This window comes from Phoenix dactylifera, chromosome 14, assembly GCF_051530095.1.
Source record: "Phoenix dactylifera cultivar Ajwa chromosome 14, Ajwa_hap1_PhDact_Kaust_v1.1, whole genome shotgun sequence".
NCBI lineage: Eukaryota > Viridiplantae > Streptophyta > Magnoliopsida > Arecales > Arecaceae > Phoenix > Phoenix dactylifera.
Window position 1 is genome coordinate 20149607 of NC_143203.1, and position 16105 is coordinate 20165711.

General features: G+C 41.8%; 1 protein-coding gene and 1 pseudogene across 2 annotated transcripts; one reads left to right on the forward strand and one right to left on the reverse strand.

Annotated features, from left to right (window-relative positions):
* The first annotated feature begins 544 nt into the window (after window positions 1-544).
* LOC120103806 (oxaloacetate tautomerase FAHD1, mitochondrial-like) lies at window positions 545-6699 on the forward strand. Of its 2 annotated transcripts, XM_088710406.2 has the most exons (8): window positions 545-775; window positions 904-1228; window positions 1368-1533; window positions 2582-2634; window positions 3763-3825; window positions 4276-4326; window positions 4453-4570; window positions 6368-6699. In XM_088710406.2, exons 2-8 carry the CDS (start codon window positions 1115-1117, stop codon window positions 6481-6483), a joined length of 681 nt encoding a protein of 226 aa, XP_088566532.1. In that variant the 5' UTR covers window positions 545-775; window positions 904-1114; the 3' UTR covers window positions 6484-6699. The 2 variants fall into 2 exon arrangements, with proteins under 2 accessions (XP_088566532.1, XP_038972227.2); XM_039116299.3 differs by lacking the exons at window positions 545-775; window positions 3763-3825 and having other exon boundaries at window positions 1017-1228.
* A 488-nt stretch (window positions 6700-7187) lies between these two features.
* Window positions 7188-9876, reverse strand: LOC103721693 (subtilisin-like protease SBT1.5 pseudogene; annotated as a pseudogene).
* Between the last annotated feature and the right edge of the window lie 6229 nt (window positions 9877-16105).

Below are 16105 nucleotides of genomic sequence, written 5' to 3' on the forward strand. Positions count from 1 at the left end.
CTGTCTTCATGATCATCACTCCATTCCCATTAACAGGTAAATACTCCAAAGTGGAACATAGGGTGCTCGCCTGATATAATCCTGTGGGATTTGTTTACCTAAAGGCTGAAGAATGCCATTATTGTTCAGAAGGTCAAACTGATTGGAATTGCTAAGATTAAAATCAAGCAAGCTATTGGGGGCTAATGTTAATAATGAGAACAATAAAAAAAGACTAGTCTTTTGAAAAGGTGCTTACGGGGCTCATTTACAGTGCACAAGGATCTAAAGATGCCACCCGTGGTCGATTTAGGAAATCACCAGAAGATTAGCTCGTCTAATAGAAGCCAAAGGGCCATGGTGCATCATTGTTATGATGATATTTGCAGCCGTTGTTTATTACTTAATTCTAGTATCCGCTTCATTTGGGAACAAAATAATAAGTAGTATAGCAATTGTTGTTTACTCTTGCACCAAAATATAATAGCAGAAAAATAATGATACCATCTGCTCAATCCTCTACTCACCTGGTGTTAAAAAAAATAATCCTTTCCGATTGACACAGGTTCCAATTCTGAAATACTATTTTATCAAAAACAGTGGGGCCAATCAACATTGGTAGAACTGGTACAGGCACCATACCGGTTGTTCGATGAAATGAGTAAGTATGAGTCCGTGCTTTGCTGTGCCAGATCTGTACCATTATAGAGAGAGAGAGCGGAGAAGAGAGGGAGAAGAAGAGGAAGGAAGAGAGAGGCCATCTCGTTTTTATTGGCGGAACCGTTCTGGCTATTCGGTAAGAACTTGGATCAGTTCGAAATGGTTCTGCGGGTCTTGGCGCCAATACTAAATAATTATTTTGTTTTTGTTATATGATAAGCTGGCTAAAACAATTATCATTATTATTATGTTTCATAAATGGAGACTCTGCTTCCGGTTCCACCGAAGCAGGCAGGCAGGCGACGGTACAACAAAGAGTACATGGGAATCGAGTGCATGGCACGTGCAAGAACGTTGTACGAGCTTACCGAATCACCCTTCATCCGTTTGCCTAATTACAGTCGTCACCTGATTCCTTCCCCATCTTTCCTGGATGGATCGACAAATTAGGGTTGCAGAGGCTTGACGTGTAACCATGGCGGCGTCGGCGGCGGCATCTCTGAAGCTCCTCAGCATCGGAACCAAGATCGTCGGCGTCGGCCGCAACTACGCCGCCCACGCAAAGGAACTCGGCAACGCCGTCCCCAAGGTTTTTTTTTTTTTTTTTCTGATTCAAATTCGAGTCACATATCTTGTATTCTTACTTTTTCTTTTTCTTTCTTCTTCTCCGTGAACCGATCTCATGTATGTTTGTTTGCATGTTTGATTTTTCCTTTGTTTTTTCTTAGGCGCCGGTGTTGTTCTTGAAGCCCACCTCGTCCTACCTCCAGAATGGAGGGACCATCGAGATCCCGCACCCGCTGGAATCGCTCGATCATGAGGTGGAGCTGGCCGTCGTCATCGGGAAGAAAGCTCGCGACGTTGCGGAGGCCACCGCCATGGACTACGTTGGAGGTATTCATCAACTCCAACATTAGTACTCCTTGTCGAAGTTAATTTTGAATCTTAATACATGCTGGTGATACTGGATTTCTGAGAATTTCGGCGTACTAAAGGTGATATCTTGGATATAATAGTAGTAGTAATTAAGGCTAGGTCTTACTACCTGTTGTCAGCTTACCCTGAAGTGGCATCTCTCTCTCTCTCTCTCTCTCTCTCTCTCTCTCTCTCTCTCTGTGTGTGTGTGTGTTAGTTACCATGCAAATATTGTATTGATAATTGGTAAAATCAATCCTTCACCCGGACTGGAATGCTTGGATTTAATTCAATTTTTCATTGCAATGCAATGATAGGTTGCACTTGGCAGCTCCATGAAAGCTGCAAGTAGGCAAATAATTATGATATTATTGTCGTTATTTGTTTATTTTATCATAGGAACTCTTCAAGGAATTGTTTCAGTGTTATAGTGCACTTTGGATTAGCTTATGTGTTGAAGCATTGGCTTACTAAAGTACTCTTACATAATATTTCTACTTAATGGGAAATGACAAGAGATGTTTTTATTTTATTGCTAATATCTTGCGCGTGTTCAGCAATTTCTTTTTGAATATAATCTTTCTTTTTCTCTTTTAAGTTATAATGGTCATTATAGTTCTTCTTAGTATGTAAAGCAAGCGACATTTGCTTAATCCATGTGTTGATGTGATATGGACTGTGTACTGCTGAATGTTTGTATGTTTTGATAGCATTCACCATGATTTGTGTGACATCTTTTTTTTTTTTTGAGTGGAAATTTAGCATATATTCATTTTGACATGGAACAACATGCACTAACTGTGCCTGTGGAACTTTGAATATAAAAGTGTTTGCTCATCATGATTCCTTAGAAGAACAGTGGTTACAGTCATTCTGTACTGTCTAGGATCTACCCAATAGGGAGACTATGTCCATAATATATGGGATTGTGCTTCTCTTCTCTGGTTCTAAATTAAATGCTATTAGCTGAACTGAAACAGATACTTGATTCTAGATAACCAAGTTAATTGCTTGTGAACAATTGCAGGCTATGCACTTGCTTTGGATATGACTGCCAGAGAAATCCAATCTTCTGCAAAGGTGCAAAGTTTCAGCATTATTTTTTCTAGTAAAAATAATTAGGTGGCGGTATCTTCTATACAGTCACTATATATACATTTCTATATATAGGTCTCTACATGTGTCCACTAACCTCTCTTTGTTTTCCTTGTTTTTGATAATCTCATAATTTGTCATACAAATATCCACATCAATTGCCTAATATCTTAAAGATTAGGTGAGGTGTAATAGGGGATCAGAAAATTGCAAGTACGCATCAACCTTTGTTCGGGGGGGCCATCTATTGTTGAATATGCAGCTACCTAGATTATCTTATCTAAAATCTAATTTGAGTTCCTTGCTGATCTACTATTTCACTAAGAACGGAAAATTCCAATCCACAATCTCCTTGCTGATTGCCTCTAAAGGTCTCAAAAATGGGATCATATTATTGCAATCATTTTGTGCTCAACATACTCTTTAAAATATGCACAAGTATGAGTTTGTTGCAATGTAAGGATCATAAATTCTCGTAATATAGTAATGGAGGGATAATGTCATGCAAAGCATAATGTCACCACTATCTTGATTGGTTTCAAGAGATATAACCTTTATCATTATATAAGATCAACTTAAGTTATATGACTAGGTTACGGATTTAGGAATTGGGATATAGTTCACTTGATATTTACTGTGAAAGATGGAACTGTTCTATTGGGGATAGAAATCTAAGCTTGCTGTATGCTAAATTTCGTTTGTTGATCACCATACCAAGAACAGTGGGCTCCATGGTGGCCTGGGCAATTGCCAGCCTTAATTTTTTTTCCTTATACCTGAGATTTTAAAAAAATAATTACAAATATATGTGCCTCTCTTTTTTCTAGCAACTTTATGGATAAAGATTCCAGGGGGAAGTAAAGCAAGGATACACTTTTCTGGATTTTTTGTCATGATATTATACTTTTTTTTTGTTCTACATTTTTTTTTTGTTAGAGTGATGAAATAATGATGTATTAATGTTATCGAGTTGAAAAAGTATTTTGTGTTGTACAATATGATAACTTCATTCTTTAAATTTCTGGAATAACGACATAGTTGTGCACGTTTGTATATTGTGCTTATGAGAAACTGATGTTTCCAATAGCTGAGAAAGTATCGTGTTATTTGCAGTCAGCAGGTCTCCCATGGACAGTGGCCAAAGGGCAGGACACGTTCACTCCAATCAGTGCAGTTGTAAGCAACCCTGTACTTTTAGTCTATAATTATCTTTTTAAGAAGGGCATCTTTTCCTCTAATCAAATTGTAGCTGGATCTTACTCACAAGGGTGAGATCTCAAAGTTCAATGAACACTTCATATCTGGGTACATCTTGAAGCAGCAATCATATTAAACCCAATTGCGGTATTTTGGAGAGGAGAAGTTTCTCTTCAAAAACGTAACAGAAAAAGTTGATGTTAATATAACCTTCTCAACAGTTATGGCCCAAGGTAGACAAGCGGTTTATTGAGATTGCGAACACACACTCATTTATTCAAATTTTTGAATTTTCCTTAGCTTTCATGAGGTTTGTGATCATCTGCACCTCTCTGCTTGTGAGACATGGTTCACTGCTAAGCATTCGACAAGGACATTTGAAAGTTCAAGGTGGTTATTTTACCCACTTACTTACCTATTTGAATGCAGCTGCCCAAGTCAACTGTGATGGATCCTGACAATCTGGAGTTATGGTTAAAGGTACTTGTTTGAATTGTCTGCTCAGAATTTCATTATCCCGCATGATGTGGCAGTATCTGATAATTAGTTATTAATGCTTTTCATAATTTTTCTATGAAGTAATAACTTGCCAGCATTCTTTACCAGGTAGATGATGAACTTAGGCAGAAAGGCTCAACTAAAGATATGATCTTCAAGATTCCATTTCTCATCAGTCATATCAGTTCAATTATGACACTTATGGAAGGAGATGTGATTTTAACTGGTAACTTCACTTTTCTATTCAGAGACCCTTTTGCACTCAAATTCTGTAGTTTCTTAGACTTATTAGAAGCCAGAAGCAGTTGCATGTGAATCAACTTTGAGATCAATGGATTATTCAAAGTAGAAGAAACAAGCTAGAGGTATCAGCATGAGTTACCATTCAAAAGACTTAAAGATGTGTTTGCTGCGTCTATGATGCCTATAGCATGCAAAAAAGAGAGGCTGGTTTAAAATTCAGTTGCATATGTTATCATTGGCATCCATCGGAAGATATAAATTGACATATTTGGTTATATGTGTTGAAAATGCCATGGGCAATTCAAACAACTAAATATACAGTTGTTTTAAAAGGGTACTTTTTACTAATCTATACTACTACATATAGCAAACTCTTTCGCGATGGTTGTCAGTCATGTGTTCAACGATCTATTGCAGTTACGTGAGAAGGGACACCCATAGAATCAGAAGAAGAAACGAGAATTCCCACATCCAAAGAAATTGTCATCTCAAGAAGAAGAAGAAACTAGAATTCCCACATCTAAATAAATTGTCATCTCGATGGACTCTCTCTCCCTTTACTAATCTTTTGAAACATGGGGAGGGATCACAGCCATCCATTCTTCCTCACTAGTGCATCACACATGTCATGATCTAGTGCCCAATATAGTACCAAGTCTTAATGTAGTCTCATATGAATGTGGCCCCCCAGAGATGTATGACCATGATGTATAAATGCTCCAGTGCTTATAGCTTGCTTGCATCTTGTGCCCAACAGTTGTACAACATCACGTAACCAACTAGACAAAGAAGCTGACCTTACCATAGCCATCACATAGCCAGCAAATTTATCTATCAATCTGGATGGTCTTTATGGATCATTTTTCCGCATTTTTTCACTATAGAATTAGGTTGTCACTTCTCTCTCAAGTCTTGTTTTTTCTTTGATCTTCTGTTCCTTCAGTTTGGCCTATGCAGAAAATATGTAATTCCTCTCGAAAATAAGACTGATCATATCCAAATGGTCCTTGCGTGTGTCGAGGATCTTCCATAAACTTTTAAAATGGGTTCCTCTAGTATACTGTCTCAGATTCCTTCCACATCGTGTAGGAGTGGATATATAAGCAATTGAATTGGATGGGAGACCCTGGCTGACTGCATGCATATTTTGTTTATGCAGGTTTATATTATGATTACTGCTAAAAGTTTATTTTCCATTCTGACCAATATGATTCATTCCTTTGTTTTTATTACACCCCCACTTCAATGTGGTCCTCTTTTGCTAAGTCCATTTTGTTTATAGGCAACCTCAATTTTTTTTTAATAGTTTACATTTCCTCATAATTATGATGACCTTAGTTATAATTGTCTTCTAAAAATCTCCCACAACGCTAATCTGTGAGTGACATTATCTCATCCCCCTTCCCTTAATCTGTATGTATCAGTATTCCTGAAAATCTTTCAACTCATGCAATTATACCAGCCTGAATATCTTCAAAAAGTTTGCTTGCATGCGGCTATGCACATGGTAATTAGTTATCTTCTTTCATCTGACTAGTTCTGGATCCATATTCTTGGTACGTCTTTAAAGTATACCAAAAATATGCACCGTCTCTTCATTGATTCAGTAAATACTACTGCTATATATGTTTCCTTACTCTTTAGCACTCTAATTCTTCAGAGTTCACTCTATTATGCTGTCAAATTAATGTTAGAATCACCATATTAAACTGTCGGCATTTTAGCAGTTTGTACATTACTATTTCTTTGCCTTGCCATGCCACCGATGCTTTCTATGCAGGTACTCCTCAGGGCGTCGGCCCCGTTAGAGCAGAGCAAAAGATTACGGCTGGAATAACAGGTCTAATAGATGTCCACTTTGATGTCCAGAGGCGCCGAATACCATTCAGTGGTTGAGGCTGTAGTATGATAAGAAGATTTACAAATAAATTTCCTGTTCTCAATGATTTGAGCTGGATTTTATGCTTGAGTACATTAGTTAGCGCAACATATCTACAAGAACAAAACTTTGATTTTTCTTGGATTCCTGTTAAATGGAATTTGAAGTGAGGACCAGGGAGTGTATAAAGCTTGAATTGAGTGGCATTGGAAGACATGTCTTCTTTCCATTCATTTGCTGTTTTTTTCTTTTCTATTGGATTTTCTCCCACACAAAAAACATTTCTCTCTTCGAAATAAAGTTTTTGTGGAAACACTAAAGATGATTTCACCATTACAAAACTTGGGAAACAACGCACCAAATCAAATCAGAACCTGGATAAAATCATAGATGTGATTAGTGATCTTTTGACTACGGCTCCAATAATAATTTCAAAACCGCCGAAACAAAACCTCCATAAACCGAGCCAAAACAGAGTTTCCAAACCTTGCTGCAGAGAACTTACAAGTCAAAAAATTAGTAATAATCGATCTGTCCGGTATAACCAGACTTCTCAAATTTGCTCATAAAATAGCTGATGTCTTCTTTTGAGAACCAAGAAGGCAATGCAATATGCTGATTAGGACTGTTGCAGTTCCAAGCCAAGTAAATTCAGACTCCACAGCTCCAGGTTCCTGCCGCAATAGTATGACATATTTATTTAGACAAAAAGAACTCCTGCTTCAATCACCAGCGTGGTTTTCCTCTCCACAAATGTATAAAACTCAAAATCTAGGCAAGAAACACAAGATACGAAACAAATCTAGCAAGCAATATATCAATACAACCGTTCCACTTCCAGGTGGGACATGCTTATTAAATATTTATATTTATATTGCCTAATCTTTCCTTTGCCATGTCACTGCGATTGGACTCCTCACCTTATGCTTCCCGTCGCTCCACGTCACCGATCCAAACTCTGTCCATGAAGTCCATGGCTGCAGCTCCATGGGCTCCGTCGAAACCTTGACGACAAACTCCTGCTTCCGACCTCTGCCTCCGAACACCAGCTTCCGAGGCTCCACCGCCAGTAGCACCCCCTTCGGCTCTTTGATGCTCACTGTGTACTCCGCCTTGTCCTCTCCCACATTCATCACCGTCCGATGAACCACGGCTTCAAGCTTACCGGCATCGGATTGCTCCAGCGTCACAGCAATTGATGGGTAATTGAGATCCCAAGGCCGTCCGATCTTTTCCGAGCAATTCACCTGTCTCCTGGCTATCATCTCGATGGTCGCGCTGCTGTAACTGGAGCTGCACATGAAGTCCAAGTAATCGTCTACCGTCAGATCATAGACCAGGCCAGGATCGACGGCCTTCTCTGGGTCCACGTGACCGGAACCATAGGCCCATTCGGTGGACCTGTTTCCCGTGCTCTCGTCGACCAAGTCTTGGCCCATGCTATCCGTGGCATAGGCCGTCGTCATCATCGCCGACCGGATGGCCGCCGGCGACCAGTCCGGGTGCGCGTCCTTCAGCAGCGCCGCCACCCCGGCGATATGGGGGCACGACATGGACGTGCCGGAGATGATGTTGAACTCCGTCCGGCGCCGGTCGGCCTTTAAGCCCGTGGGGCTCGCCCGGTCCGGCCAGGCCGCCAGGATGCTGACGCCTGGCGCGATCAGGTCCGGCTTGATGAGGTGCGGGGTGTGCAAGCTGGGCCCGCGCGCGGAGAACCCGGCAACCGCCGGCGCGGGCTTGACCCCGACCTGGGTCCCATGGAAGGATAAACGGACACGTGGAGCGTCGTTGGCGCTGATGTACGCCTTGATGGCCCTCCCGGCCTTGTAGCCGACTGACACGGCGGGGAGGATGTGGGCGTCCGGGGTCGCGCCCTCCCCGTCCGTAGGATCGTTGGCGAGGATCATCGCGACTCCGCCGGCGTGCTTCACGACCCATCCCTTCTCGACGCGCGACAGCTCGCCGCGATCGCAGAGCACGATTTTGCCGCGCACCTTGCTGGGGTCCAAGTACCCGTGCCCGCAGAAGGCGGCCATGGGCGCCTCCCAGTCGGACTGGGACGCGTTCGCCGCGTACACGAGCGGGAATGAACGCTTTGGAGAAAAACGCCGGCCGATGTGGATGGAAAAGCCGGACACGACGGTGCCATCGCCGAGAATGATGTCGGCGGGGAACCGGCGGTCGATGGCGCCGGCGCCGACGGTGGTGACCCAAGGGGCGACGTTGCCTACTGTCGACTCGAGGGGGCCTTCATTGCCGGCGGAGGCAGCAACGAAGACACCGCGCTCGGCTGCGCCCAGGGTGCTGATGGCGACTGGGTCAACTTGGAGAGGAACGACGCCGGCGCCGAGGGAGATGGAGATGATGTGGGCGCCGTCGGTGACCGCCGCATCGATGGCGGCGATGATGTCTGAGTCGTAGCACCCCGAGGCCCAGCAGGCCTTGTAGACAGCAATGCGGGCACGGGGGGCAATGCCGGAGGCGACCCCGGCAGCGTAGCCTCGAAGGGAGGCATTGGGGACGGCGCCGCCAGCTGCGGTGGAGGCGGTGTGGGTGCCGTGGCCTTGGGAGTCCATGGGAGAGAACACGTCCCAGCCCTTGCCGATGCCGCCTTGCGTATTGGCGAGGTAACCGTGATCGAAGAAGCGGGCGCCGACCAACTTTCGGTTGCATGAGGTGGCGGGGAAGTGGGGACCGTGGTCGCAGGAGCCGTTCCAGCGGGCGGGAGGAGGGGGGAGGCGGCCGTCGTCGGCGAAGCTCGGATGATTGGGGCGGATGCCAGTGTCGACGAGGGCAATGACCACGGAGGAGCCGGAGTCGGCAGCAGCGAGGAGGCGGTTGGGCTTGGAGTCGGCGGAGACGAGGCCGAGGAAGAGGGGGGAGCGGGTGGTGTGGAGTTGGCGGGGACGGTCGGGCAGGACGGCAAGGACCGCCGGATCGGACCGGAGGAGGTCGGCCTCGGCCGACGATAGCACGGCGGAGAAGCCGACGAAGACGGTGCGATACACGTGGAGGGGCTTACGTATGCCATGTGTCCGTCGGGAGGAACTCTCAAGAGAGTCGGTGGAAGAGGAGAGGGCATGGAGAATGGAGGAGGTGTACCAGTTCTCGGCGTCGGAAAACACAGAGGGTTTGAGGTCATTCCGGACAGAGATGATGTAAGTCTTCGGAGTACTAGTGTCGGCAGCAGCATCACCGAGAGCGGAAGAGAGGGAGAGGAAGAAGGCTAAGAAGATGAGGAGCAGGAAGGGAGGAGAGAAGGCCATTTAAGTGAGTAAAGAGAGAGCTGGGGAGCAATTTACGGAGTGAGGGAAGAGTTGGTTGTTCTTTTTATAGTAGTAAAGGTGGTCGGCAGAAGAGGTGATGCATGACATGGCGGAGGTCTTTGGTGGATCTCAGACGTTACAATAAGAAAGGTGGCGGGTTTTTTTTGGCGGAATGTGATGAAATGGCTGCAATACTAGACGAGGAGGAGAAGAAAGAGAGGTGTAAACTGGGGGTTCTGAAAAGGTTGGGATTCCCGGTGCATCATCCGGGAGGCGCCGACTCAGTGCATGTGGTTAAGTAGATTCTACGTGAAGGTCGTGGGCTTTCGACCATTCACTTTTAGAGGGCGTCCCATGGTTACAGCCAGAGTGTGATGTTTTCCGGACTTGTACATACATTTTAGATGACAAATAAAGCTGCTAATTAGATTGCCTCTTTTACTCTTCATTATTTTGGAGAAATTGCGTGAACAAAAATATTTTCTTCTTTCATTTTACTTGTTTTGTTTTTTTTAATTTTATTTATTTTATATAAATCTATACAACTCATCAACATATTTAAATTTTTATCTATTAATCATATATAACTAAAACATAAAGCAAAATATACTATTGAAAATGTCAAATAATAAAAATCAAAGATAGCCTTAAATATGCCATTACAATCGTACCAAACTAAAAAATTTAGTATGACATGATAAAATTAAATAAAATACAATCTTGTATCCTAAAATTCTGTGGCCGATCTTGTCGATCACCTTCTGTAACTTTTTTTTTTAAAATAAAATAAATCTTTTAAAGGAGTTATTAGATCTGGATCGTTCCGAGTGACCCACCAAGTTGGAGGGCTAAACCAAAACCTATCTATATATAATCAGGTTACTTTTTGATCGACCAAGAACCAATCCGAGTACAAAAATTCTCGAGCCAGATCTATTTATTTCGTGTAGGTTCATGCAAGTCGCAAGAATCAAAAGAGTTTGCAACGCACGCATGGAGAGCTGCAGGCAAGCTGAAAACCTAATGGCGGGTATCGGAGTGTGCTTACATTGGCCTCGTGAGCAAGACTTGGTTGTCTTCGTCGCTCGCACCAAACGGACGTTGTAAATTATGGTTGATATCGCGCAAGAGACAACGGTCAAGTCCAGTAAATTTGGCCACGTAGGTCATTTGTTCCACGCTCAGCTAGGCCTATGTGAGGGAGGTCTTAATCTCGGGTGATGACTAAAGAGATCTGATAGGGGGAAAAAAGGATCGTCCAGCCCACAACTAAAAAACCGCCTAGTTTCGGCCCAGTAAACATCAACGACAATCGATTGAATCTTTACTTCGGCACAGGGCCAGCTTGTCCTCGAAACTCCGCCGAAAGCTCCACCAACTCTAGACAATCGCCGACCCGCCCCGGCTAAGCTCGGGGCGCCAACCCAGCGATACACTCCAACCTTTGAACTCGAGGCGCTCCACCAAACACATCTCGGAATCCGGAAAACCGAGCTACTTCTAGTACCCGCCAAGCCGACCTCATCAAACACATGACGCGACTACTTAACGAGCTCGGCCTCGCCAACGGCCACACCCATATGCGGGCCTACGCCCACCTAAATGGCTGTACTTCGCCATACTATCGTGTCATATCTCCATAACCTTCCAACAGGAGTCAGACGACACCTTAACTACTCCGGCCATACCCTGCTGTGACTGTCAACACCCTACCGTTCTCGAGAACGGGCTGTACCGCGCGTCACCAGCCAGCCTGAGCTGCGCACCATCCGGCTCAGAGCTACACCCCCCTCATGATGAGAGCCGACAGTACCTCCGCCACCTGGGCCACTCCACCGAGACTATAAATAGCTCGTTCAGATAATTTCTAAGGAACCTTTGACTGGACCAAAGTTACCCACTTTAACTTGATCGTCGAAGGGTCCTTATCGGAAACACCAGTAAGGCTTTGTGCAGGTGCACGGCCGTTGCGCAGGAGGTGGCTTCCGTCTTCCTCTTTTCAACACCGGAGGCTCCATCGGCTCCACTGGCATGGTCACCCTCGGGCCAGATTTGAACCACAACAAGACCTCTTGCCAAGATCTTTCTAGTCTATTAGATTGCTGAGAGTATCAAATCTTAGCCATCTAATTTGGGACCAACCATATGACCGAAATTAAAGTAGAATTTTTTTGACCATAGGCTATAACATAAAAATGAAAAATATTGGTCATTCTTCTTCCCAATATGAAATACCCATGTTATCATTAAACAGTATACAATATACCCTAAACCGTATACCGTATAGATCATTCTTCTTCCCGTATACCTTATACCGTATATCCTATACCGTATACACTGTATCATATATGCTATACCGTATACCGAATGCTGCATTCTTTTAGGGAAGTTATGGACATGCTAGTTTCTGAATTTGATGAAGTAATAGTAATCACTTGCTGGTGCAATTGAAGCAACACTTGCAGAAGTCAATCACAATGTATTACCCTAGTCATTATTTTCTCAGTTAGATTCATGTAATCCTTAGTTGGATTTTATAGTGCTCTCTTTCTTTTCTTCTAGCATTTTCTGTACTCTTATTTGTCTAGTTTATTCAAGAATCAATGCATTTCCTCAAACCTCACTACAGCATGTTTTTTTTTTTCCATTTAAAATCAAAGTATAATTGGTCATTCTTTCAAATATAGATGAGCATTGTTGTTGATTTTGTACTGTATCACTTTCTGTAACCTCCTCATCCCTTTCTCCTCATCCCTTTCTCCCATAAGTAAAAACTTATTGATTTTAGACCTGCAGTCTGTGAAATCTGGCAAGTTAATTCATCAGGCTTCATGGGTAGATGGACTGGAAATTCATCTTCAAAATGAGAATTCTACTGAATAGGCATAGATACTTCTTGTACTCCATGTTCCTTGGAGCTATATTTGGTGTAACCCCACATGACCTTTGAATGCAGTCTAGTTCAGTGTGTCGTAGTCTGATTTGGTTTAAGGTGCAGTTTGACATTGATCTAGCTCTACTGATGTAATGGCCTCTTGTAGAATTTACCACGACAAGATGAAAATAGCCATATATTTTATGTGGGCTACTTAATATTTTTACATTTAATGGTTTAATATATTTAATAAAATGATTGATATTTCGGCTTTAGGTCATAGTTTCTTGCTTTCCTTGAGCCTTTATTAGTCTGTGCCTCTGGGATTTTTTTTTTTTTTTTTTATAGCAGTAATATTATAATTGCTATAAGCCATTACTTCCATGCGTCTGGCTTCAGAGAGAGCAGTAATTCAAGATTCCATAGGTGCGGTTGCATTAATGGAATTGCCATTATGCCAAATAATACAACTCTTGTGGTGCAAAATGGCATATCGATCCTGATTAAGACCTGTAAGATAAACACATTAACTTAAAACTGGGATTTCGGATCACTTACTGATTTTCTCTTTGATTCGATTCACTGATCAAGAAGTGGATTTTACCAATGAAAATCTACTGTTTTCCACAACCTAAATGCCCAAGTCACTTGCAGAGAATCTCATAACCACCCCCTTTTTAAATGAAGCCTTATGCATAACTGTCAATAGACAGTTTCAGGGTTGGAGAGATGTCTATGGAAAGACATCTCTTTTGGACATGAGATCATGTCTTTTGGTTACCGGTTTGATTGAACCATCATGGGTGGACCAAACCCGTTTTTCCAACATCTCCCACTCACACATGATGGGTTCAACAGTGTGAGTTTTAACATTACGAACAAGTCTTTTCTCTGCGATTTTCATACAGGCAAATAGATCGTGCGACTAGCATACCAATAAAAAAAAATGATAACGAGCTCACACTACCATACATCTGTTAGGAATATATAGTAGTTCAGTAGAGTAAGTATGCAGTACCCCAGAACATTTAAGTCACATTTCAAGTACCTCATGATCTCACTTTAACTTATCACATTATTTGTTTTCTGTTTTGTATTCACAATCATGCTTTAACACGTAGTCAAGATGATTGGTCGACCGGTGAATACAACAAAGAAATGAGACACAAAATGATCTTCCTTTCTATCTCGAATCTCTTAATTGTAGTTTAGTTGCTTTTCCAGATATGTCCCAATAAATCGAATCAAGCATGATTGCAGGTAACATTCCAAGATAGCATACACTGAACTAAATCTCAAGAAACAGTAAAAGTAATAAGGGTACTAACAGAGGTAATTATAGCCTCAGGGCTCACACAACGAGAGAGAAGAGATCAATTCTCTCGTTACCCTTATTGGTCGAATTATGCACATGTGGTATGAAGCGCATGTTATGGTATTTTTCTCCTTTTCCATGGAGCGTATGTTGATTCTCATTATATGAAATACCATACAAATGATAGTTCAGACACACTTAGTGTCCAACTTGAGTTCACCACTCTACTTTCTTTCTCATTATTACTACAGAACTCACATTTGGCATTTAAAACAGACAAGGTGATTTGTGGGTTTACTCACCTTCGATCACAAAATATTACATAGTGACCTCATCTTGATTTACTATCAAGGCGATACTAATTTTAAGCTTGAGCTCATAAATACGTTATGCTTAAAATTGTCTCATCTCTATCAACCACAAGTTATAGAGGCGATTGCCCGTGTGAGAAGGCCAATCTAATTTCTGTCCAACATACATTTCTTTAAATGAACTAATCATATGCACTAAGCATTAACGCATATATATATATATATATATATGCATATGTGTGTGCTTAAAAAAAAAAAATAAGAACTTAGCATTAATATAAATACATACATGTGAATCCCAAATGAGAAATTAAAATATCTCATTATTCAAACCATTAAGTACATCAAAGTCTACGAAGACCTAAAGATTTCACATGTCTCATAAATACATCTCTAGGAATAGATTTAGTAAACGGATCTGCAATCATTTGATTCGTAGATATGTACTGTATGTTCACTTTCTTTTGTGCAACCATGTCTCTCACAAAGTTATACTTTGTATCAATATGCTTAGTCTTTGAGTGATATTTGGGATCTTTTGTATAAGCTATCGATGCTTGGATATCACAATGTACTAGTACTGGATATGCAGCATTTTTCATAACCCCCAAATGATTAAGAAATCTCTTTAACCAAACTGCTTCTTGTACCGCCGCTGAAGAAGCTACAAATTCAGCTTCCATCGTGGACAAAGCTATACAAGTTTGTTTCTTACTACTCCATGAAATTGCCCCATTACTTAGTAAGAAAACATAACCAGAGGTTGATTTTCTTTCATCCAAATCACCTCCCCAATCAGCATCTGTATAGCCTTCAAGACGCAAATCATTTCCTTGATAACATAATGAATAATCCGCAGTACCTTTTAGATATCTCAATATCCTTTTGACCGCTTTCCAATGGTCATGGCCAGGGTGTGATTGATATCTACTTACCATACCAACTGCAAAGTAGATATCTGGCCTTGTACACATCATTGCATACATAAGACTTCCAACTGCACTGGAATAAGGAACTCTTTTCATTTGCTCTTCTTCTTGTGGAGTCTTCGGGCACATTCTTTGGCTTAACGCTTCAGCTTTTGCAATGGGAGTATCAATGGGTTTACAATCTTGCATATGAAACTGTTCAAGAATTTTCTTTATATAAGGCTCCTGTGAAAGAGATAATAACCTTTTTGAACGATCTCTTTCAATTTTAACCCCAAGAATATAATTAGCTTCTCCCATGTCCTTTATTTCAAAATTCGTGAACAACCAATTCTTAACTGATGCTAAGAATTCTTTATCATTAGCAGCCATTAGTATATCATCCACATAAAGTGATAAAATCACAAATTTGTCCTTGGATCTTTTAATATAGACACAGTGGTCTTCATCAATCATGGCAAAATCATATGATATGACAGCCTGATGAAATTTTATATTCTACTGTCTAGAAGATTGTTTAAGGCCATAAATCGACTTCAAAAGTCTACACACTTTGTGCTCTTGGCCTTCTTTAATATAACCGATAGGTTGTTCCATATAAATTTCTTCTTCCAATTCTCCATTGAGAAAAGCTGTTTTTACATCCATTTGATGTAATTCAAGATCCAAACTAGCTACTATGGCTAAAATTATGCGAATTGAGGTGAATCTCACAACAGGAGAAAATGTCTCTTCATAGTCAATCCCCTCTTGTTGTGTATAGCCTTTTGCTACAAGGCGTGCCTTATATCTTTCTATTGTGCCATCTGCCTTGCGCTTTATTTTGAGAACCCATTTGTTCCCAATTGCTTTCCGACCTTTCGGAAGATCAACCAATTTCCAAACTTGGTTTGATCTCATTGACTCCATTTCTTCTTCCATTGCTTTCATCCATTGCTCTTTT